This window comes from Gobio gobio, assembly GCF_949357685.1.
Source record: "Gobio gobio genome assembly, chromosome: 21".
Classification (NCBI taxonomy): Eukaryota; Metazoa; Chordata; class Actinopteri; order Cypriniformes; family Gobionidae; genus Gobio; species Gobio gobio.
In genome coordinates this window covers 22,786,844-22,812,339 of record NC_137117.1, presented here as the reverse complement: position 1 = coordinate 22,812,339, position 25,496 = coordinate 22,786,844, and the positions used below count along the sequence as shown (strand labels likewise).

At 37.1% G+C, this 25,496-nt stretch overlaps 1 protein-coding gene across 1 annotated transcript; it reads left to right on the top strand.

Moving 5' to 3' along the window:
- Positions 1-817: 817 nt before the first annotated feature.
- cacnb3b (calcium channel, voltage-dependent, beta 3b) lies at positions 818-15,188 on the top strand (the record flags this gene model as incomplete). The annotated part of the gene is made up of 13 exons (XM_079802183.1): positions 818-859; positions 5,797-5,916; positions 6,009-6,131; positions 6,213-6,334; positions 8,041-8,096; positions 8,301-8,320; positions 8,512-8,592; positions 12,097-12,155; positions 13,546-13,646; positions 13,812-13,963; positions 14,711-14,806; positions 14,911-15,081; positions 15,159-15,188. 13 exons carry the CDS (start codon positions 818-820, stop codon positions 15,186-15,188), a joined length of 1,173 nt encoding a protein of 390 aa, XP_079658309.1.
- Between the last annotated feature and the right edge of the window lie 10,308 nt (positions 15,189-25,496).

Below are 25,496 nucleotides of genomic sequence, written 5' to 3'. Positions count from 1 at the left end.
CAGGAATGGTTTGAGGAGCACGAGTTTGAGGTGTTGACTTGACCTCCAAACTCCCCAGATCCAATCGAGCATCTGTGGGATGTGCTGAACAAACAAGTCCGATCCATGGAGTCCACACCTCGCAACTTACAGGACTAAAGGATCTTCTGCTAACATTTTTGTGCCGATAACACAGCACACCTTCAGGGATCTAGTGGAGCATGCCTCGATGGGTCAGGGCTGTTTTGGCAGCAAAAGGGGGACCAGCACAATATTAGGAAGGTGGTCTTAATGTTATGCCTGATCGGTGTATGTAATAGGCTTCTAGGGAGCATGTGTGTAAAAGCTAAATGTATTTATTTTGACCTATTCAGGCTTGCTTTTCATAATAACAACCCATTTGGGCATCATAGAGTGACAGGTTTCACTTCACGCATCCCACTTCTTAAAGCAGCTCTGTATTTCCTGTTGCAAGAGAATGAGATCTTAGTGTCTCGTGTGAGAGGTAAACATCTCCTCCCCCGCAACATTGGCTGCAGAACAGCATCTCCAATGTGTGGAGCGGGAGAAAATGGAGCCTGATTGAATGTGAGAGCAGGCGGAAGAAAGGCAGCAGCGGCAGAGGGAGGGCGTTTGCTCTCAGTGAGCTGCACAACTCAGCTGCTGCAGTCAGGGCATCAATTTTGTATAGGCGTTGAGTGCAGTGCCAGTGCGTTCTAGCATCAGAGCTGAGGCTTCCCCTCTCTCTGCCAGCCTCTTAACCGCTGACCATGGAGAGCAGCTCGCGTCTCGCTCGGCCACAGAGTGATGGAGGGCGATACGAGCTGTCTCTATAGGCATGTCCGCGTCCGATTCTAGCGCAGCACTGCTCAGCTGCAAGGTAGGGATAGTTTGCTTTCTCTCTCACTCTCTTGCACTTTATCTCTGTCACTCTCTCTCTCTCTCTCTCTCTCTCTCCTTCTTGCTCACTCACTGATTTTCCCTTGCGCGCTCCCTCTCTATTACATTTTCACTCCATGTGATTCTGTAATCAATCAGTGCTGCTTTGGTGAAGTGAATGAATTTTGCATGCATTCTGCTTGGGTCATAGTCTATTAATATCCTCATGTAAGCCTTTTTTATGAATAAATTATTCTCAGTCGAGATGTAGCCTATGCCTCAGCTTTTCGACAACCATACAGACTCTTTAAATGCATTCAGCTGCATTGATTGTTTAATTGAGAACATGTGTTCTCTTTAACTCTCTCACATCTTTATGTGGTTGCGCTTTTAAATTGTATTGCAAGTAGCTGATATGTCATTTTTGACTAATATTATTTTTTATTAACCAGGGTCATAATTATCAAGTTTCAAACATTCATAATTTTATTTCATAGTATTCCATTCTTGGTCTTTAAATGTTTTTGGACACGTGACATAAATACATGGCATGATGTATTTTTTACATTCAAAAATATAATAAACTATTAAAATCACCTTAAAAATCCCTTAATATCAGATCCAGGGGGCAAATATTTGTAATTAAAACTAATAATTTAATTGCAGTCAATGTATAGTTCAACATTATGAACATGCTTATATAGACTAATATATAATGCAAAAATGCACTGTTGCATGTGTCTATTTACTATGCTTTCTATGTGTGTTGCATGTGGTTGATTCTTATGGACTTCTGTGATCCCTGTCCTCGTCACAATCAGGATCTGTCCCGGCTAACATCATCACATGTTCAAACAAATTGCAGCAGGCATACAGGAGACTGGGATTCAGATTCTGACAATATGAATGAAAATAGGGCATGAAACTGTTTGAAGTAAAGGAGAATGAATGACTGTTATCTAACAAGCCTTGTAGACAAGGGGCGTTTCATTGATTGTTCGCCCCCTGTTGACTGTGTGCTGCTAATGCACAACTTGCACAACAAGTTGTGTTAAACGCAGAGCCGCCAACATTTACATTCACATGTATGTCCAGCCAAGCACAACAGTTCAAAGAAATCCTTTTAAAATCTGGGAATGAAAATGTACTTTAAACCTGGAAATAAAATGATGTCAAGTATGTCAAATCATATTAATCATGCGAAAGCTTTTGTACAAACAGTCAGATTTCCATCCTCTGAAGCTCAAGATGCTCTTTGGATCATTCTCAAATCATGATCATCAGGTTTTACACAAACTTGTTTGTTCATGCAGCTCGAGTGTTGCTGTCATTAAAGCAAAAGTTCTGTCATGACAACTCTCTGAGTATTTGGCATGGCAATGGATTTGACAATGTTGATATGTTTGGTTTTGGCGGAATAGATCTGCTGCGCTGCTGCTGTTATTGCTCCTGTTGCAGAGCAAGTACGGTACTAGCTACTGCCAATACATACACAACACACTGCTGTACAATATAGCATACATTAAAATGTAATTACCTGTAGCAGATCTATACAGGTGGAGCTGGGGAAGGTGGAGGGTATTTGAAGGTTGAGCCGTGAGCTCATTGGCTACTGATACAGCAGGAACCAATCAGCTGTGCTCTATTGAGAATGATGTGATTGCAAGCAGATTGAGTCAAGGACCTATCAGCCTGCACCATCTAGAGTTTCATGACAGAACTTTGTATATAAACCTTCTGAAAACATTCAGAACTTCAAGGTCATTTTTTTTGGTAAAACTTTACTTCTAATATTTATATATAATGCGTTCATTATGCCTTGTAATGCACCTTAAAATGCATTGTATGGTCTTATGAATAATTGTAACCATGATACATTATAATATGTATCTAATAATTACACCTTTAGAAAGTATAATGCATTAAAGCACATGACAAACAACCAATTTCCAAAGTAACAGGGAATCTGCAAATATTTTAATTTTGGTTACAATTATTTATGAAAATATATCATGCATTATAATGTACATTATGATACCTTTATAATGCACCATACATAAAGGCTTTAAAGGATTAGTTCTCTTTAAAATGAAAATTACCCCATGATTTACTCACCCTCAAGCCATCCTAGGTGTATATGACTTTCTTCTTTCTGATGAACACAAACAGAGTTTTATTAATAAATATCCTGATGTTTCCAAGCTTTATAGTGGCTGTGAATGGGGCTCGCGATTTTGAAGCTCAGAAAAGTGCATCCATCCATCATAAACATACTCCACATGGCTCCGGGGGGCTTAATAAAGGCCTTATGAAGTGAATCGATGGGTTTTTGTAAGAAAAATATCTAGCTTCCAGACCGCCTTCCATATTCAACTTGCGCAGAAAGTGTAATGCCTCTCGCAGTTCAAAATGCGTACGCTACGTTCTAGTGATACGTCTCACCAGTTGCGAGTTTTTTCGTAAGTTGAACGGATGGATGCACCTTTTTGAGCTTCAAACTCAATGGACCCCATCACTGCCATTATAAAGCTTGGAAGCGTCAGGATATTTATTAATATAACTCTGATTGTGTTCATCAGAAAGAAGAAAGTCATATACACCTAGGCAGCTAGGATGGCTTGAGGGTGAGTAAATCATGGGGTCATTTGATTTCAAACTAATCCTTTAAGGAAAGTGTTACCCAACCTTTCACTCAAATTGTTATGCTGACAATATTATTTGCAAAAAAAAATTGTTTAATCAGAAAAACTAAAAATAGATGTATTTTCAAAAGTGCTCTCAGAATTTGCATAGCACTGTCTGTTAAAAATGCAAATGAGTCATACTTTGTAGCTGATGACACACAAAAATTTAAATATGAATAGCTTTATTTAAGCTATATACTTTAAGCATTGTATGCAGCCTTTTCTGGGAATGTCTAATGGATAAAATGTGTTATAAGTGGATGAGGTGTTGTGGAAATACTCTTAGCGGATGAGGTTGCTATGCATCGTGTCTTTTAAAGAATTACATTATCGATCCAGGTACTGAGCGAAAAATTGCTGTCTGTTGGGTCATCTGAAAACGACTCTTGAGTTAATGTACGCTGTGTATGGAACACAAAATGTGTGTCACATCTTTGTGGGTAGTGCAAGTACTCTGACGCTTACGCGGGCGACCCCTGCATCACTGTTACCTCCTGTCGATAAAAGTGGCCAAAAATAAAGAAAAATGTGTTTGATATTGTGTGTTGTTGTGCTTCAAAGCCCTCCTCTATCTTTCTTTTCATTTATTTCTAAACTGAACACATGAAAGAGATGAACATGGTGTAGATCATCCAAGAGCTGGTTCAGGATAGCTCTGTGATAGAGATGCCTCCCATAGCAGGGCTGCCTTTTAATTAACATGTTCATTTAGACGGGAGGTATATTTTAATCGCACATAAGAATCTTATCTTAGCCAGTGTCTGCTTAATTATGCTTTATCTCTTTCAACGGTAGGTGTCGCAGACACCTGCGCCCCGCGGCTGCCTTTGATATTTAAATCATATCCTCATGTGTTCTGGATTTTGGAGGGAAAGAGAGCGAGAGAAAAAGGCTGGTCTGGAGGGGAGATCAGAGGGATGGAGGATTGCAGTACTTGTTTAGGGTCAGTGAGTGTTTTGCTTTCGGTGCATTTGTTCTAGGGTCGGAAATTAATGGGGGCTTGAGGCAAAAATTAGACAAAAATATCGCTGTCATGATTAAAGTGAATGAATAAAAAGTGTTGATTGCGGCATTACATTTAGATCTGCTCATGTTGCATCAGATTTCCTTTTTTTTGCAATCATAACCAATCACACCCGTTTCTGTTGAGCTTATGAATGCATTTTTTTATTATTTTATTCAACATAATAATTATTACCATATCAAGAGCAATATTCATCTATATTGATTTTGTCATAATATCACAGCCCTACCTTGTAATTGAGTTTATATACTTTTTGGTGGTTATTTACAAAATGCTATTGTCGTGTAAATACATGCCAACTTTGAGCTGCATTAAACAACTCCATGTCATGGAATGCAGCTTTGTCGAAAATGTAAAGATGGCTTTTGTTTGTTGATAAAATTATTCTGATTGATCGAAGTAATTGGTTAAATGCAGGTATTGTCAACATGTCGGATGCATTTATGTTATAAAAATTGCCCTTTATAAAAGGTAAAAATGCCCCTGGAAATAAAATAAAAAATTCTGTCTTTTATTAATATTTTCATTTTCAATTTAAGGTGCTTTATTTGCATGACAAATATACATTTATTATTGCACAGGCATTTGCAGCAATTGCTGTGTTTCAGATAAAAATACCAAATTCTGTCATGAAACTCTAAATGGCACAGACTGACGAGTCCTTAATACAACCTGATAACATTTACATCGTTTACTACATGGCACAAGCTGATTGGTTCCTGTCGCATCTGCAGCCAGTGAGCTTGCTGCTCAACATTTAAATGGCTTGTGAGCGTTTACTATAGCGGTTTGCAGTGCATTTTCATAGTTCCTCTGGAACCCTCCACCTTTCCCAGCTCCACCCATATAAATATGCAACGGATAATTTTATATACGCTATTTGTGCAGCAGCAGTGTGTCTCACATGCCACAGCAGCGTATCTGTGTTTGTATTGGCAGTAGCAAGGCCCTGTTCTTGCTCTGCAGCAGCATCAATAATCTACAACAACAGAAATGATCAACAGCAGCAGAAATATCAGCAGCAGTGTAGCAGATCTACTCCACCAAGACCAAATACATTAAAATTGTCATATCCATTATGATGTTAAAAATCTTCCACGAGTTGTCATGATAGAACTGAAAATAGAGCAAAACAACAAATAAAAGAAAAAGAAATTGAAAGTGAATACAGTGAATTTACAAGTAAAAGTAAACAAAAGAGCATTTTTCACATTGGACTCCTTTTTGCAGAGTTCAGCTGATTCCTACACTAGTAGACCATCGGATTCCGACCTGTCCCTGGAGGAGGACAAGGAGGCGTCTCGGCGTGAGGCCGAGCGCCAGGCCCACCTCCAGCTCGAGAGAGCCAAGGTTCGTCTTCTCACACAGTTACACTGTCAATTACATCTCATTTTTAAATAACATTAACTTTTCTAACATTTTCTTTGTTTTGTTTTTTGTAGACCAAACCAGTGGCATTTGCAGTGAGAACCAATGTCAGCTACTGTGGGGCTCTTGATGAAGACTGTCCGGTTCAGGGTGCTGCCATCAACTTTGAAACCAAAGATTTTCTACACATAAAAGAGGTAGGAAGTGATCAATGAACTAAAGTTATCAGTAAGCTAATGTGTTAGTGTTTTATTGAGCACGTTGTCTCTCATCTACAGAAGTATAATAATGACTGGTGGATCGGGAGGCTGGTGAAGGAAGGGGCAGATATTGCCTTCATCCCCAGCCCTGTTAAACTGGAAGCCATGCGGATCAAGCAGGAACAGAAAGCAGCTCAGAGGTCTGAACTACAATTGCATCTCATCATATCTAGTCATCATTGAAAACTGTATAGAGGCCCGTTCACACCAATGACGATAACTACACTGAACTCAAGTGGCCTTTTTTATGGCCAGCCTAAGGCACACCTGTGCAATAATCATGCTTTCTAATCAGCATCTTGATATGCCACACCTGTGAGGTGAATGGATTATCTCGGCAAAGGAGAAGTGCTCACTAACACAGATTTAGGCCTAGTCCACACATACATAGGTATTTTTATAACCAGACTTTTTTAGAAAAAGTCTTTGAGTTCTCATGAAAAATGGGGGCAAAAACAAAAGTGTTATTATAATTTTGTTCAGTGTATAAAAGATACAGCTTTAAAAAGCCTCCTAAATGTAAAACAATAGCCACACTAATCCACACTATATAGCTGTAACGATAATGGCACAGAGGGATGATATCATTGGAATCACTTTCACAATGATTTTTTTCCAGCTGATGGACGATAAGAACATTGACAGAATCAGAATCCATCCTGCTTTAAAGGTGCAGTGTGAAGTATTTATGAGGATCTATTGACGACATAATGAACCATTATGTTTTTATTACCTTAGAATGAGCCATTTCTATCTACATACACCGCGGGTCCCCTTACAGTGTTTCTACAGTAGCCCTAAACGAACAAACTGCTCTACAGAGCTCAACCTTCTACTCTCTGCTGTCTCAGACGACAACATCTTTGTCCTGTGTCAGCCACCGTAGCTTCTCTATATGCTTCAAAAGGGAAGGGTGAACGGTGGGCGGTTGCAATTCACAACCTCACCGCTAGATCTTGCTAAAATTTGTTCGCCATTAAAATAGCTAAAGAAGCTGGCATGGCATAGCCTAGAAATCTAGACGCACCCTAGTGGCTCTCCGCTGGCTTGCGAGCTGGAAAAACCAAACTCTAGTCAGGCCAATCACATCGTGTATAGAGTCGGTGGGCGGGCTTAACTTAACAGCCCGGCAGGGTTGTGGCGGTTCTGAGTGCTACTTGTAAACAAAGAAGCTGGCGAACAGCGGTTTTTCGAATCGGCTTTGGCCGCGACTCTGGAAGACTTGGAGTCAAGCTTTTCTTTGAGAAAATAACAAAGAACGGCACTAAAGTCATTCTTAAAAAAGGAAGTTGTGTTCGTAGTTTTGCCAACCGGATACGGCAAACGTTTAATCTATCAACTAGCTCCGCTTCACTTTCTTCGTTGCTCTGGTTGGTTGTAGCGCTATCCTATTGCATGCAGAGGGAATTTGAAAGACAACCGTTTATCCCGCCCCTCGGATTGAGCCCTGCCAATGGTGTGTTCACAGACCCAACATCTTGATGTGGGTCTGGCTTGTCAGGCTAGGCTAGGCATGGCATTTGAAAAACAAACAAACCATGAAGAGTTAAATAAACAAGAAGTTTATAGGGATTATAGTGTATATTTTAGAAATAATATCGGCAGTTACTATTGTACAAATTTTTGTTCAAAACGAAGAATTAACCAGCGTCTCTGCGCAACATGCAGCAGTGAGGATTATTAGTACTGGTTCATTTTTGGTGAACTATACCATAGGTGAGAGATAAACGCTTCTACCTTCAAATGCTGTGCAATTGCGCTTGCTATTAATAAGAAGTGCTGCATGGGATTCTTAGTTCAAAGTATGATATCATGCATTCAGCTAAAGTGTTCATGTTGTTAACAGGAAAGTGGGAGGGAATGCGTCGTCTGGGGGCTGGAGGTCTACTCCTCCTTCTGCAGGTGAGAGGTATTTAAATACTCTCACACATCACTGTCATTCTGTAATGCCAGGACTATTGAGCCACTGCTATCTCTCATTTCCCCTCAGGGCATATCCTGCTTTTATCTGTCAGCGTGATTTAATTAATTGTTTTGTTCAATTCAATTGCACACAAACAGCATATTTCAGATTTTCTTAAACACCTTTCTCTTGTTTTCAACAAGCCAAACAGAAGCAGAAGCAGGTGGGTGGTTAAAGTTGCTTCCTTGATTCCATAATGCAAGAACACAGTCCCTCAAAAAGTGGTATTACATATTCACAGTTAGTGTCTGGCCTCGGAGATATTTTAATGCTGTGTTATTGAAACTGCATCCCTTGAGGCTACTCATTAGATGAGAAATGTTAGTTAAAATTCAGTGTGTGTGTGTGTTGCAGACAGAGCACGTTCCACCCTATGATGTAGTTCCTTCCATGAGGCCTGTTGTTCTGGTCGGCCCCTCACTGAAAGGCTATGAGGTAAATTCGGCATGGTCTAGAATTAACTACCACCAAGCAAGTAAAAGTAGAGTTCTATGAGTGAATGTTATGTGTCAGTTCCTAATACAGTTACTGTCACGTTTGGTTTTTGGGTTTTGTTTTATGTCTTTTATTTTGACATTTAGTCATAGTCACGTGCTGTGTCCCAATTCGCCTACTTATACTACGCTCTAAAAGTATGTACTCTTTTTGTGAAGAAAAAGTACATACTTTTGAGTGTGTAGCAGAAAAGAAGGCAAGCTTTGGAACAAGCTTTTTGTTTTCTCGTTTTTGTAGTTCTGATCGAATCCTCGTCCAATTTTTTACTCGTGTTTGTAGTTCTAATCGAATCCTCGTCCAATTTTTTACTCGTTTTTGTAGTTCTAATCGAATCCTTGTCCAATGTTTTACTTGTGTTTGTAGTTCTAATCGAATCCTGTACCAAAGCGCAATGGGTTGTGGGCAATATTAGCCGTTAGAATGTGCATCGATCTACACTTTGGATTCTGACCGGAAATAGTAGACCATCCGGGTATCTTTGGAATACTCATACTTTAATTATATTTTCGAATACTATTTAGGACGCATAGTATGCAAATTTGGACGCACCACATGTGCTTCCCTAGTTTCATGTGTAATGTTCTGATTGGTTGTTCAGGTCATTTGTTTCTCTGTTCTGTTTTGTGATTGGTTTATTGACTTGATTGTTCACAGGTATTTCTTATTGCTCATTAGTCTTTGCGTATAAATAGCCCTCATGTTTCCATTGTTCCTGGTCTAGCTTTGTCCTTGTAACCTCTGTTGGTGAGTTCTATGTTCATGTTCAAGTCTAGTTCATGTTTAAGGGCCAGATTTACTAAACAGGGCAAATTAGTGTGAAAGCGCAATTCCATAAAAGCACCGATGGGAGTGGACAATTCTGCGCATGATCTATTGACGACACGCAAATTAAAGCACGCAGACGCAGCCAGATCATTTCCATAATGACCAACACAATCTACCAGTTATAACATCTGATTTAAGACGTGCTTTTTTGGGGGGCGGTAAATAATGGCACAAACACCTGTACATTTACGAGCGCAAACCTTTGTAAATCACCTTGCGTGATTCATTTAAATACTCTCCTGCCATAAATTTAGTGCCTGAAAGGGAAACTCCTACAAATACATATGCAATAAAGTCAGCCGCAAAAATAACTGTCCACGCCTTTTCAGCTCTAATTTGTTCACTGTGCGTCTTTAGTAAATCCTGACAGTAGTTTTTTAATGCCAAGAGAGGGTTTGTGCTGGCACAAGCTGTTAGCAAATCTGGCCCTGTTCACCCAAAAATGTAAGTTCTGTCATTCATTATTCACCCTCATGTCATTCCAAACCAATAAAACCTTCGGTCATCTTCGGAACACAAATTAAGATTTTTTTGATGAAATCCAAGAGATTTCTTCACCTCTTTCAAGGCCCAGAAAGGTAGTATAGACATAGTTACTATAGTTAATGTGACTACAGTGGTTAACCTTAAAGGGGCTATATGCAACTTTTTCCCCAAAATAAACATAACAATAGCCTTTTTATTTTACCATTTATGACTCAAACATCTCCTGATGAGCATACTGACACCTTGTCCGCTCACAGTGGGTGCACCTATAAGCCTGTATCCTATTTTTCCTATTTTCTATCGGGTCAGATTTTTCCTGCGCTGTCTGCGGATGTGACGTCACCACCGCTGCGAGAGCGAGCAGAAAATAAGAGCAGTTCTGTTTTTTGGCCACAGGTGTCAGTCTCGAGTTTAAATTTCAGAAAAACGCATATAGCCCCTTTAATGTTATGAGGTGACAAGAATAGTTTATGCGCATTTTATTCAACAAATAAGCGACTTTATTCAACCATTTCTTCTCTTCCATGTCAATCTCTGACACCTGACGTAGGACTTGGCCAATAGTGAGCCAGTGTTCTGACATAGAACCTGGAAGCGTAGCACTGTGTTTACAACGTGAACAGCATCAAGAGACTGACATGGAAGATAAGAATTTGTTGAATAAAGTCGTTATTTTAGGTTTTTTGCGCACAAAAAGTATTCTCGTCGCTTCATAACATTAAGGTTGAATCATTGTAGTCACATGGACTATTAACAATGTCTTCACTATCTTTCTGGGCCTTGAAAGTGGTTATAACGTTGCTGTCTGTCTATGTGTGGTTCAGAAACCTCTTGGATTTCATCAAAAATATCTTACTTTGTGTTCCGAAGATAAAAGGTCTTACGGGTTTGGAACGACATGACGTTGAGTAATGATAGAATTTTTGGGTGAACTAACCCTTTATGTCATCTTATTTTGTTCACATTTATGTTAAATAAAAGACATGCAACATGAACATGAAACAACCCCGAAACCAAACGTGACACACTGGCAATGTAAGAATAATAGTATGTCACTCACTGTACTGACACTGTAAGTGACACGAAGAAATCAAATCAAAGACATGCAAACTATTACCAAAAAAGCATCACTCATTTGACTAGTGTGTCTTTTAACTTGTACCCCGATGTGACATTATATATTAAGTCACCAAAATTACAATATGAAGAACAAAACAATGTTATTTTAGAAGTAGTTATTTTCAATTATAGTATTTATTAATATTTTGAAGTAGCTTCAATGTTTTCATTTCAATTACAGACATTTATTTTAATAGATTTAATTTTAGTTAACAATACTGGAACAAAATCACAAGTTCATGCAGAGATTGAATAGTCTATTATATGATATGCCAGTGACACTTTGACCTGAACTGTTTGTCACACGATGATTGCAGTTTCTACTTATATTTACATTTAATAAATAATTGTATTGTTTACATTTAATATTATCATTTTATTGTAATTTAATAAAAATACAGTTTCATGGCCTATGAAAAATCTTTGATCAGTCAGTTTATATTTAATAAATAATATTTAACTATATTTTTAACGTAGTTATATTCAATACAATGTTTAAAAAAATTATGGCATATGAAAGGTAATTATGGTGGAGTGTAAATTCTTATAATTCACTCATGGCAAAAAGATCCTGCTATATATGACTGCTCAGGTGGTGTAAGATGTCTTTTTCTGTTGGTATGTAAGGGGATTCACGGATGTGAAATATTTAAGTCCAGCTGTGGCACAGTGCTCTGGACACATTTGTCAGTCAGCTCTTTAACAGATACGCCAGGGACCTGCTTTTCCTGCTGACTCCCTACTCAATCTATTTCTGGAGTCATTCATTTTTCACCCAGTGTCTAAATAAAACCATCTCATCCAAACTATATTAGCCTTTTACATGACTGTTCTTCTCAATCCCCTGTTTAGTTGTTCCCCTTGTTTTCTCTCTAGATTCCTTAGACAACAAAATCACTGGTTATTTGTTAACACTATTAATAGCTCAAGACCTAAATTACCTCGGATCGACAGGTTAATTATACATGAAACGTTTCTGGGGTGTGTGTTTTCTCACGATCTTCTCTGATACAGGTGACTGATATGATGCAGAAAGCCTTGTTTGACTTCCTGAAACACAGGTTTGATGGGAGGTGAGTGAGTGAGTGAGCTACGCTTAAAGGAACAGTTCACCCAAAATGTGAATTTGGAAAAAATGGAAATAAATCACTTACTCACCCTCATGTCATTTCAAACCCATATGGCTGACTGACTTCTGTAGAAGAAAAAATTGATTTTTGAATAATATTGTGGCAAATTTAAAGGTACACTATGTAACTTTTGGAAAGGATCTCAAGCTGACTAGCTGAAGACGTTACTCTATCTATACCCAGTAATAGACACAGTACTTCCTTGAAAATAAATTCCAGCACAGCGCTACAACAACCATAATGAAATGACCTGTCACAATGGATAATGCTTTACAATGATCTCTGTTAGAGAGCTACATATGGCCATTTATCTTTTTTAATAAAATACCCTACTCACCTGTTGAGATATAATTACGCCATCTATGTGCCGCCTTTACTGTTCAAATCCCCAGGTCTCCCTATCTCCTAAAAGCCAAGCTAATGTATAGCTGGAGCAACTTTTCTCTATTTACGGATGATGGGCAAATTACATACACTATACTGCCAAAAGTATTGCGACACCCCTCTAAATCATTGAATTCAGGTGTTCCAATTACTTCCATGGCCAAAGGTGTATGAATTCCTTTTAATCCGATGTTAAACCGAGGTCCTGACTCTCTGTGGTCATTAAAAATCCCAGGAGGTCCTTTGGAAAAAGAGTAGGGGTGTAACCCCGGCATCCTGGCCAAATTTGCCCATTGGCCTCTGTCCATCATCATGGCCTCCTTATCATCCCTATATATACTGATTGGCTCTCCTCTCCACCAATAAGCTGGTGTGTGGTGGGCGTTCTGGCGAAATATGGCTACCGTCGTGTCATCCAGGTGGATGCTGCACATTGGTGGTGGTTGAGGAGATTTCCCCTTCCATGTAAAGTGCTTGGAGTGCCTAGAAAACCACTATATAAATGTAATGAATTATTATTATTATTAATAAAATCAAGCACCTAGGCATGCAGACTGCTTCTAAAAACATTTGTGAAACAATGGGTCGCTCTCAGGAGCTCAGTGAATTCAAGCGTGGTACTGTGATAGGTTGCCACCTGTGCAATAAGTTAATTCATGAAATTTCCTCACTACTAAATATTCTACGGTCAACTGTTAGTGGTATTATAACAAAGTGGAAGAAATTGGGATTGACAGCAACTCAGCCACAAAGTGGTAGGCCACGTAAAATCCCGGAGTGGGGTCAGTGCATGCTGAGGAATAAGATACATAGAGTACCTTTAAATACATGTATAATGAAAGTGAATGGGAAATGGGTTTCAAAAAAGTGGTATCATAAAAGTGGTCCATAATAGTGGTCCATACTTGTGTGCTATATTACAAGTCTTCTGAATGTTTTTTCATTGCAGGATTTCTATCACACGGGTGACTGCAGATCTGTCTCTGGCCAAAAGGTCTGTTCTGAATAAGAAAGCTATCATGGAGAGGTCTAACACTCGCTCCAGTCTGGGTGAGTGACAAAAATACAGGGGTAAACCTAAATAGTACATATAAAGAGTGATAAAGTATTTTTTAGTAAGAAGGATCTCATATGGTATTTGCTATTTCATTATTAATGTGGTTCTCATGCCTGTCTCTCTCTCTCTCTCTCTCTCTCTCTCTCTCTCTCTCTCAGCGGAGGTGCAGAGTGAGATTGAAAGAATATTTGAGCTGGCTAAAAGTCTGCAGTTGGTGGTCTTGGATGCAGACACTATCAACCATCCCGCACAGCTTCTCAAGACCTCCCTCGCTCCCATCATTGTCTATGTGAAAGTGTCCTCTCCAAAGGTGACATTTAACAAGTCAATAAATCATGTGTACTTGTTTTAAAAAAAGCCACAAATGGTTGATTCTTCAACTACAGATTTATATTAAAACTCAACTTTTGTGTTGTTGTATAAAGGTCACATTACTGTAAAATGGCCTTGGAAAATAACTTTTCTGTATTTTTAATATGCTTTTATATTTTACCCGTCCCACACTGAGACTTTTCATTATAAAATATGAAAAATCCATAATAAAAATACAAAATACAAACAATATAATTATTTAATAATTCAATTATCATAAAACTATGATCAAGAGTAAAAAAAAAACGAATTATTATTTGAAAACTGAAAATTATTTATATCATTTTAGACTAATTTTCCACCACAACCAGCAATTTTGCCCCATATATTATTTAAATATTATTATTATAAAATATTATCCAATTGTTTTATCAAGACCAATGAGTGTTTTAAATCACACAAAATTATCAAACAATATACATAATTAGAGTTGTGATTAAAATGACATTTCCTGGTTCATAATTTAGTTTTTTTTAATTAAAAAAAATCTGTGATGTACATTTACTGTTGAACATTGACAATAGACAAAAAAAGTGCTTATTTTTTTCCACAGGGTTAAAAGTAATAATAATATAATTAATTAAAATAACACTCTTTTTTTAAGTAATATAGATGCGTACAGAATTCCCTGATGCATTACTCCCACTTTTGTCCCTCATTTTCTCTGTCACTCTTTCTACCTCAGGTCCTTCAAAGACTCGTTAAGTCCAGAGGGAAATCTCAAAGCAAACATCTCAACGTGCAAATGATGGCTGGAGATAAACTAGCACAGTGCCCACCAGTGAGTCCCAATACTGCACATACATTCAGCTCCTGTTGTATGTGAACAACAAATGAACAGATGCATTATTGCTGTTTATCCTCACTGCTTTGCTCTTGCATTAGGAAATGTTTGATGTTATACTGGATGAGAATCAGTTGGAGGATGCCTGCGAACACCTGGCCGAATATTTAGATATTTACTGGCGTGCCACTCACCTGCCAGGCTCCGCCCCCCTGAACCCGCTAGTGGAGCAAAATGTAGTTACACCACCCTCAGCAAACTCTAGCCAACAGGTGAGTGTTTAAATGTTAGATGCATGGATTTCACTTTCTTAATTGATCTTAAATGCTCTCTCATTCTCTACCCCTAGTTCTCAGAGACACAGGAACTAATTGAATGAGTACTACCACAAAGAAGGGTGAGTGTGGGATCGATTTTCATCAGTTAAGATCATGTGTCCTTTAAGAACATTACCGTAAATGTGTATTTCCCTGTCAGGGTTTATCTTGCATACATTATCTTAAATATTACTAGTAATAATACTAACAACAAAAATCTTAAAAGGTACACATGCTCATTATTTTTTATTAATTACTTCATTAAAAAGGTTTCACACATAATGAAAAGTACTTTTGAAAAAAAAAAAAAAAGTCAAATAAAAGCAGTTTCACTTTATATGTATTTTTCCCTTTTTATTGTTTTTTTTTTTACTACTTGCTTTACTATATCTCGGTAGCCAACCCTATTTTTGGACACATTCACAAGCAGAATTGGCTTTTTTTAAATATTTTTGCAAATATTTCTAAATAGTTTATATTTTAGTACTTATTTTATTTCAGTTAGCTGGCAAGGCAACATTTCTAATTGTCGTGTTATTTAAAGTTTGTTTATAATGTCATTTTTTATAGTTTTAGTTTTAGTTTTACTTAATGACAACACTAACGGAAACACAAAAAGGTTACGGACTGCAGCTTTAAATAACAAGTGACAGTAAGCTTTTCACCAGGGGGCTCATAACCCTAAGGATGACTTTCTCCACTGCTCTCTGATTGTCATAGAGTGACACAGAACATTCCAGAAAGACCCCCAGAATATTCCTCAAAGGCCAGCTACTCACTGCCCCAAAATGAGCTGGGGCTCAGAGCAGCTGCCCCCCTGATGAAAAAGAGGAGGAGCGGAGGGATGGAGAATGAGATAAGGGCCAGAGGAGAAGTGGACCAAACCCAGCCTCACTGACAGTGACAACATACACCCTTCCGTGCACTAACACATGTGTCGACCTTTACATCTCAGGAGCGCTTTGCTGCAGGCCTTCAGCCAACACACACACATTCTGGTATACACACATTCCACTGGTCTGAACGTCCCTGCTGAGACCCACACTGAGATCAACAGGGGTTTTCCCCAACCCCCTTGGTGGTGCCGTCTGTCCGCCAGGTTCTGCCAGCCTGACTCTTATCTCTGGGGTGAGGCTGGTACTGGCAACAGAACATCCATACCACCCCATGTCACAACTGCCAGTCAGCTCACTCAATCTCCACCTCCTGCATCGCTTTTGGTTTGTTTTCAAGGTTTATCAGAACGTAGCTTTTGCACAATTCAGTTCATTTCAATGAATAGTCAAACATGATTTGCTCATAATTAATAACCCAATAAGCTTTATGTAGCACAACTCTCAAATAGTAGTTGGGACTATTTGTAACTTAAAACGTTTTTATTTTATTTTATGTCCTGTACTTGTTTTATTCTGTCCTTTTAATGTATCCACTGGGAATCTTTAGGTTTATGTCAACCAATGTAAATCAACTCATCAGTATTTCCAACCACACTGCACTAATATCACCCTTTCAGATCAATGAAAAGCAGACCACATGAATGTTTGTACATCTTTTGCCTAGATCTCAGTATTGCACATGCTAATATAGTATTATTTACTTTGTGGTTCTCAGCTGGTGGGTCGCAGGTCTGTTCTGACGGGACAGCAGGTGATAAAAACAATGCTAAATAATATAAATAGCACGGAGCCCGGCACATAACATGCGGGGGGGGGGGAGGGGGGGGGGGGGGGGATATTGTGGCCACGAATTAAGAATTTGTTCTCTTGTTTTAGCAAATTGTGGCCACTATTGACTAATTCCTTCACTTGTTGTAGTTAAATCAAATTGAGAATTTGTTCCCATGACTTATTACAACGTAATTAATTCCCTCGTTTTAGTAAATATAGCCACGTTGAACTAAATTGTTCCCTTGTTTTGATCTAACTAAAACAAGGGAACAAATCATTTTACCGTGCACACTATTTACTTGCATTCTCTAGGAAACATTTCTCAATACTTAGGTAATTTTGTCCAAACTCTTCACACAGTAATCCTAACCAATTTTACGCTTTGAACACAATATATTTTCCCATTCAAAATGCACTAAAACTACCAAAACACTTCATACATGTCTTAAATCAACTCGAACACTAGCAAAGCACCCAGCGCACTTTGTCGCTCTTAAAGTTTTGAATGTTATTTATATGTCTATGTGGTGTTTTTAATATTCTTTAAGACAAACCATATGCGAATTCATTCATGTAAATTCTGTGTATGTTCTCCTTAAAACCCCAGTGAACCAAAGACAGTCTCAAAAACGTGGTTTGAAATCACAGGTTTCAAACTACATTTGAACCAATCACAAAAACTTGTGGGCGGGCTTGGGCATATCATCATTAGCTACTATGTTGCGAAGCAGGGGAGTCTCAAGAGAAGCAAGGTTATCCCGATATATCTTTCTGTTAATATGAAAAATCTGGTACATTTAGCAATATAGCGGGTGAATTATGTATATGATATTGTATATTACAATGTTATGATGAACTATATTCCTTTGTCCACTGAGGTTCTAAGTTGTTCAAAGCGTTTCTAATTATGCTGATTTTTAGAAACATGGTTTGTGTAACATTAGCAACACATTATTAGCTGTTTGATAACGTAATAAGAGCAAATTATATGAATTACCATTATGAGTCTGACCGACGCTGTAAAGAGCGATACCTTTGTGTAGCGTTTACTACAGTAAAGTTGGCCGAGTGGATCTCTGAGCTCGATCGAGTGAGTTGAGGCAAGGGTGTAGAGTTACATTCAAGCTATTTTAAGGCATGAATACATTTTTTTCACAGGAAAAAACTTTTAAATATATCATTTGGTTGATCACATATGAGTTTTAAGGGATATAATTATTGACTACAGGGGGACTTTAAAACAGACCTAAAAAATACTAACAACGGATAGCATTATACTGCTTATAATTCACTGCAGTATGTTACATAGTCCATGTTTACATTACAGTACAAAATCATTCCTTTTGTATAGATGGTGAAACTCAAAGACTAAGACTTGTGTTGGTGTTTAACTACATCTTAAATGTAACCCTTTTGAAAAGAGTAAATTTTGCTGGAGTGTGAAAAGTGATTTGAAAAATGTAATCACTGAATGCATTTTATGCCAAAGCAATAATAAATCATTCCACAGTTTAGCCCACATCACTGAAGAGTTTTGAAAAACTGACCTATTGAGAAATGTGTCCTAGTGATTGTTAAAAAAACCCCCTGTAAAACGTGGCCATGATATACATATTTTATTTCCTCCCTGTCATGTGCGGGGCTCCATAACACTGCAACTAACCATATAATTATGCATAGTTAGGATGACAGAATGAATACATCTGTCTTTCGGTTAAATAGACTTATTAACTTTTAAAAGGAGAACATTAAACATCTAAAAGAGAACATTAAACATCAAACTATATGACATTTTGGTACAAAGTAAATGTAGTTTTTACCAACCTGGATATGTTGGCTGACATGTTCTCATCCTTGAAACAATGAACAAACTAAGCAAAGAAGAACTTTTTCTTCTATTCAACTTTATTTGTAATGAAGTGAAACATGGTTTATGCCGCAGTGTGTTTTTGCTAATTATTGCCCTCATTTTGATGATTTAATTATAATTATACTTGATTCATATTAATAATATTTTATTTTTTATTAATACATATTAAGGTTTGCTTTTAAGGACATCTTGGTGCTTTGTTGGGTCAGTTGAAGTATAACCAGTTGAGAACCACTGCTCTATACTAATTGTTTAAATTACAGTGACATCTAGTGGTTATGTTTGAAAAAGTAAGACCCTTGCAAACATATTTGTGTTTTCACACAAGTATCACTGTACATAATTGTTCAAACAGCAACAGTAAGATGTGTAATATGGGGATGTATTGCTTCAGAACACGTTTTCAACACTGTTTAATAACATCCTTTTTTCTGCATTTTGAGAATCTCAAAACACTGATAATAAGTCCTGATATTTTTTTTATCTTTACCATCAACACTTATATGCATGATGATCTTGCTGACATATCTGCTTCTGTAATTGTTGAGTTTTGCTTGCTACTGTCGTTATTCCATGCAATAACAAAGACATTTACAAATTTCATCAGACATAACAGAATGACTTATGTCTTAATTTGCAAGACAATCTCTAAACTAAATGTCACTCATTTTACTCTTTGCATACATGCATATGCAATCCCATTGTACAATGAAGCGCCTAATCATGACTATGCATGACAAACATTCAGACATTTGTAGGAATACACCGCACTGTAAACTGAATAGGGCGATGCAATGGGCATATAGAAATATATAAACCATCACAAACCATCTGCTTGAGTATATACAGATTGCACATTCAAATTCATTGACCTCATCTATATATAAATGCACAAACAAATTACTTTGTTAGTTTAAGGTGTACATGTATAATATTATTTGCATATATTGAAAAAAGAAATGTTATTTGGGACCATGCTGAATCTTCTGTCAATTTGTGAATAACTGCATATGAAAAGCAACAAGAAAGAGACACAAGCTTTAAAGCACAATGAGCTCTTCCCAATCGAAAATGTGCTTGATATCCTTCCAGGTGATTTTTGTACATAGTCAAAAACTATGTCTTTGGGTCTCCAAAGTATATTTTCGAGGCTAATTGTTTATTTTATTAGATATTTATGTTGTTCTTTATCACAATTTACTGTACTGTATGCAACACTGGAGGAAGGGTGAAAACTTGGCTTGTACTAAAGGTTTATCACTGAATAAAGGGAAATCAATATGATTGCACTATTTTGTTTTTGTGTTTGAGGTTTTATTTTGGTTTACAATGCAATAAAAGCACTATGTAAGTGTGTAAACCCTCTTCCAGTAGTAACCTTATCATATTGTACTAATGTGACAACATTGACCCAGCAGTTCTGGGAGAAAAAGAAAGGGGAAAAAATTAGAAAAATGTACTACCTGATGCTAAGCAAAAGAATTGTGTGCTCTGGGGAAGAAAAAAAAAATTAAAAAGAAAAGAAAACGAATGGTCTCTGGTTTCTGTTACTTATGCATGTATTATTGACATATGTCTTTTTACAATAAACATTTTAGCATAAGAATACAGTTCTAATAACTCAGACACACTCAATTAATTTGAAATCATCTTGTGTCTGTCAGTTAATGAGGTCAAAAGCTTAATTATAATTCATAAAAGAATTAGCCAGATGCTGTTCATAATAGTTTTAGATTAAGTATAGGATGTCTTGCCAGGCATGTCAACATTCTAAAAGTATTTTATATCAACTACCACCTGTTAAATGGTTGAGGAATCATAAAAACATAAATTCCAAATTTCCACTAGAGGTCAGTGCAGGAGCAATTGTGCAATCAGAACGAAAGGAAAATCCTTAAAATTCCCAGTAACTCCCAAAGCGAAGGAAATCCATTTTACAATGTTATATGGTGTATATCCATCCAGTGAATTTGTACAACATAGATTTAGAATTGAAACTAGTAATTGTGTATTTTGTGATAACACTTCTACTGATCATTTATTTTTCCACGTATGATGCTTTATGGTTTGATATTGATGAGTGGCTTTACCCAAAGGTTCCTCTTCTTGGAGTCTTCTCTCACAATTACATTATTTATGGACTCGTTATGAACAGCAACAAAGATGATTTTTTTCTTTGTTTAATAACATCCTTATTCTAGGGACATGTTTTGCGTATTTCACAATGAGTTTCTTTCCTATACAAATGCCCTAAAACTTATGAAGTAAAAATGAATGCTATAATAGAAGAATATGACTTGAAAGGTAAACCCTATCTCAAGCCCCATGTAATGTGCCCCTCCCTGGTAATAGTAAATAATATTTATTACTATTATTATAAATATTTGAATAAATAACAATACGCTTATATACCATTTTACCACTAACAATATTACAAAAAGTATTTTTTTATTATTATTTTTTTTGGCGGAGGTGGATCGGTAGGCGGAGTTTACTTTTCAGCGCTATACACGCAGCCTGCACACAGCACAGCGATTAGCCGCGCGAGTTTTCAAACTACACGATCAGCAGGTAAGCTAATACAGAAAATGTATATTTATCCTACCACCACGCTACTGTAAAGGTTGCGGAAGCGTGCAAGTTATGCTTAATTATAATAAAAGCATAACTCGAGTCTTGAGTTCAGCAGCAGCATTCTGAGTCTGACAATGTCATTCAATTTGTTTTTATCCAAGACCATAGCACATCCTCGTGTTATTAGCTCGGGGAAATACATCTAGTGAAATGAAATGAAAAAGTCCATGTCAAACTCTAAATTGTATGGAATTTATATATTTGATATCATGGATGGACTTGCATGAAGGTTTCATTTGTAAAGTTAATGTATTAACCAACATTAACTAATCATGTGCAATACATTTGTTATTGTTTATTAATATTTTAATCTTTGTCAATGTTAGTTAATAAAAATTCAGCTGTTCATTGTTTGTTCATGTTACTTGACACAGTGCATTAACTAATATAACATATACAACTTGTGATTTTAATAATGTATTAGTGTAAATGCTGAAATTAATATCAACTAAGATTAATAAATGCTGTAGAAGGGCAGTTTATCATTAGTTAATGTTAACAAATGTAGTTAACTAATGAAATCTTATTGTAAAATGTTACCTATTTCATGATAGCTAATACTTTCATACTTATAATACAGGTTTACAACATCAACAAAACTGAACATGAATTCCTCATAATTACCTGCTTGATTCTCACTGTTTAGCAAAATAAAAGTATATATATATATATATATATATATATATATATATATATATATATATATATATATATATATATATATATATATATATATATATATATATATTATTATTATTATTATTATTATTTTATTTTTTTTATTTTTTTTTTTTTTTATTATTATTTTTTGTTGTTGTAATATTATCATAATTTCCCTGTTTTTGTTTGATGTGATATGCATTCTATTTGTATCAATGTCTTTTACATAGAATGCCAAGGAAATATGGAATAATTTTAAGAATTGTTTTAACCATATATTGAAAGCCAGTGGGGAACAAAATTGACCCCCCCCCCCCTTTTTTGTGTTAAAATATTTAAAAACGCAACAGACAGACGCGTACTGCTTTAAATACAGGTGATTTATGTCGTAAATAAATGCATTTCAATAATGTAAAAAATACATTTGATTCTTGTTATTTTTTTAGTGCCCTTTTTGGTCCTTCTGCCCCTGCCCCTAAGGAGGTCTGTGCACGCCACTGATGCAGAGCGACGGAGAAACCTCTGAGACTCTGGCCGTTTCTCAATATGCGTTCTTGTCTGTACATGTGTTCTTAAAAAGGAAATGTCCCTGGTTTCCATTTTTTAGAAATCTGGTCACCTTACCTAAACCACATATTAATGTTTAATATACTATTTTTTAAATGTAAACGAAAAGAGGCAGGGTGCTTTATACTTCGTTTTATTATAAATATATAAGATAATCAATGTAGGCCTAGCTACGCGTTGCCTGAACCACATTTGTGTGGCTATTATGTTTAAATTTTTTTTTAATGAAATGAGGCAGTGGAGTTTTATGAGATATTTCGTACGCGAACTTCTGACCTGCGTCCGTGACTCGCCAAGTTTGACTCCGGAAAACGAACTCCCGAGGACGGTAGGACACTTGTCTGCTTACTCTGCTAATGGACAAGCAGCGTATTTGACATTATCACTCAGTAAAGTTTAATAGCTTAAAAACATAAAGTTATGAAACTTCACTTTGGCCTCAGACAAAATGATCTGTCAGGGAACAAATTATAGATTAATGAGAGCAAATATCAGCCGTTAGATCTACACAAGACGAATCATATCTTATGTTTAACCACTACAGAGACATCAGAGCCAGCGGCAGACGTCAGAAGGACTGGCCGAGTTAAGGCTGCTCTCGGCGGGGGTTAATGAGCTTTGAGCGCCGCTAATCCACTGGAGCTCACAACTCCGAAAACGGCAGATCAAATTTTCAAAAAGGCGCTCTCTTTATAAATAAACCACAGATTTGAGCTTTAAACAACTACATTCTCGCCTGAAAAGGACTTAAAACTATATTTTGTGAAACATTAACACTACAAGAGGGCTCTCGCTAAGACCCATTCGTTTAGCCACAAAAGGGGCAAGCTGGTACATCAGACTTTTGCCCAATCCAGTCGGTAAGACAGCGATAACATCTTTTTTAGATATGAAGGCTTCGAGTGTTGTTCTTTGCTCGGGTTTTAACGAAAAGGAAAAGTTTAAAGCGCTTAAAACAGACTGTCGTCTGTCGCTGTCGTCATCGTGTAAAGCCCACCCCAACGTTTCTGATTGGTGCCGCGATTTCGATGGATTAGAAATGGGCTTGAATGGGCTCTTTGCCAGACTACTTGCAGAGCAAATCTAAATTTGCCGGTTTTCCCAGGCTAGTTCTTAGCCATATCGGCCTAGAAAATCACAACTTTTTATTTTCCGTCAGTCTTAGTACACAATGTAACTACAGAAGTGTCAAGTTTTAAATAGGAAAAATATTGAAACTCTTTGTTCATTTTTGATTGAGATGCTAAAGGTCTAATCAGATTCAATGATCTATGCTAAGCTATGCTAAAAGTGCTACCACCAGACCGGAGATCGGCTGAATGGATTCAAAAACGGTAAAACTCAACTGTTTAACTCAGGGGAGTTGGAAAATGAGCCTATTTTCGAAAAAAAAATTTGTTTATATATATATATATATATATATATATATATATATATGTATATATATATATATATATATATATATATATATATATATATATATATATATATATATATATATATATATACACTCACCTAAAGGATTATTAGGAACACCATACTAATACTGTGTTTGACCCGCTTTCGCCTTCAGAACTGCCTTAATTCTACATGGCATTGATTCAACAAGGTGCTGAAAGCATTCTTTAGAAATGTTGGCCCATATTGATAGGATAGCATCTTGCAGTTGATGGAGATTTGTGGGATGCACATCCAGGGCACGAAGCTCCCGTTCCACCACATCCCAAAGATGCTCTATTGGGTTGAGATCTGGTGACTGTGGGGGCCATTTTAGTACAGTGAACTCATTGTCATGTTCAAAAAACCAATTTGAAATGATTTGAGCTTTGTTACATGGCGCATTATCCTGCTGGAAGTAGCCATGCTCAGGTAGGCCTTGGCATTTAAACGATGCCCAATTGGCACTAAGGGGCCTAAAGTGTGCCAAGAAAACATCCCCCACACCATTACACCACCACCACCAGCCTGCACAGTGGTAACAAGGCATGATGGATCCATGTTCTCATTCTGTTTACGCCAAATTCTGACTCTACCATCTGAATGTCTCAACAGAAATCGAGACTCATCAGACCAGGCAACATTTTTACAGTGTTCAACTGTCCAATTTTGGTGAGCTTGTGCAAATTGTAGCCTCTTTTTCCTATTTGTAGTGGAGATGAGTGGTACCCGGTGGGGTCTTCTGCTGTTGTAGCCCATCCGCCTCAAGGTTGTGCGTGTTGTGGCTTCACAAATGCTTTGCTGCATACCTCGATTGTAACGAGTGGTTATTTCAGTCAAAGTTGCTCTTCTATCAGCTTGAATCAGTCGGCCCATTCTCCTCTGACCTCTAGCATCAACAAGGCATTTTCACCCACAGGACTGCCGCATACTGGATGTTTTTCCCTATTCACACCATTCTTTGTAAACCCTAGAAATGGTTCTGCGTGAAAATCCCAGTAACTGAGCAGATTGTGAAATACTCAGACCGGCCCGTCTGGCACCAACAACCATGCCACGCTCAAAATGGCTTAAATCACCTTTCTTTCCCATTCTGACATTCAGTTTGGAGTTCAGGAGATTGTCTTGACCAGGACCACACCCCTAAATGCATTGAAGCAACTGCCATGTGATTGGTTGATTAGATAATGGCATTTATTAAAAAATGAACAGGTGTTCCTAATAATCCTCTAGGTGAGTGTGTATATATATATATATATATATATATATATATATATATATATATATATATTATTTATTTATTTCTATGTGTAAGCTTAATTTAGTCATGCTATTCTGTGATATTAATATTTTGACTTTAATGAACGTTAATACCACATTAAGCACATTTTAGGTTAACTGCTAAAATGTTTTTAGAGTGCATGAATTTAGCAGTGAGGTCACAGCTTGTCATATATTAGACTCAAAATATGGGAAAACTGGGGGTCAAACTTAGCCAAACACTCAAATTCACACAGATTTTGGATTAAAATATC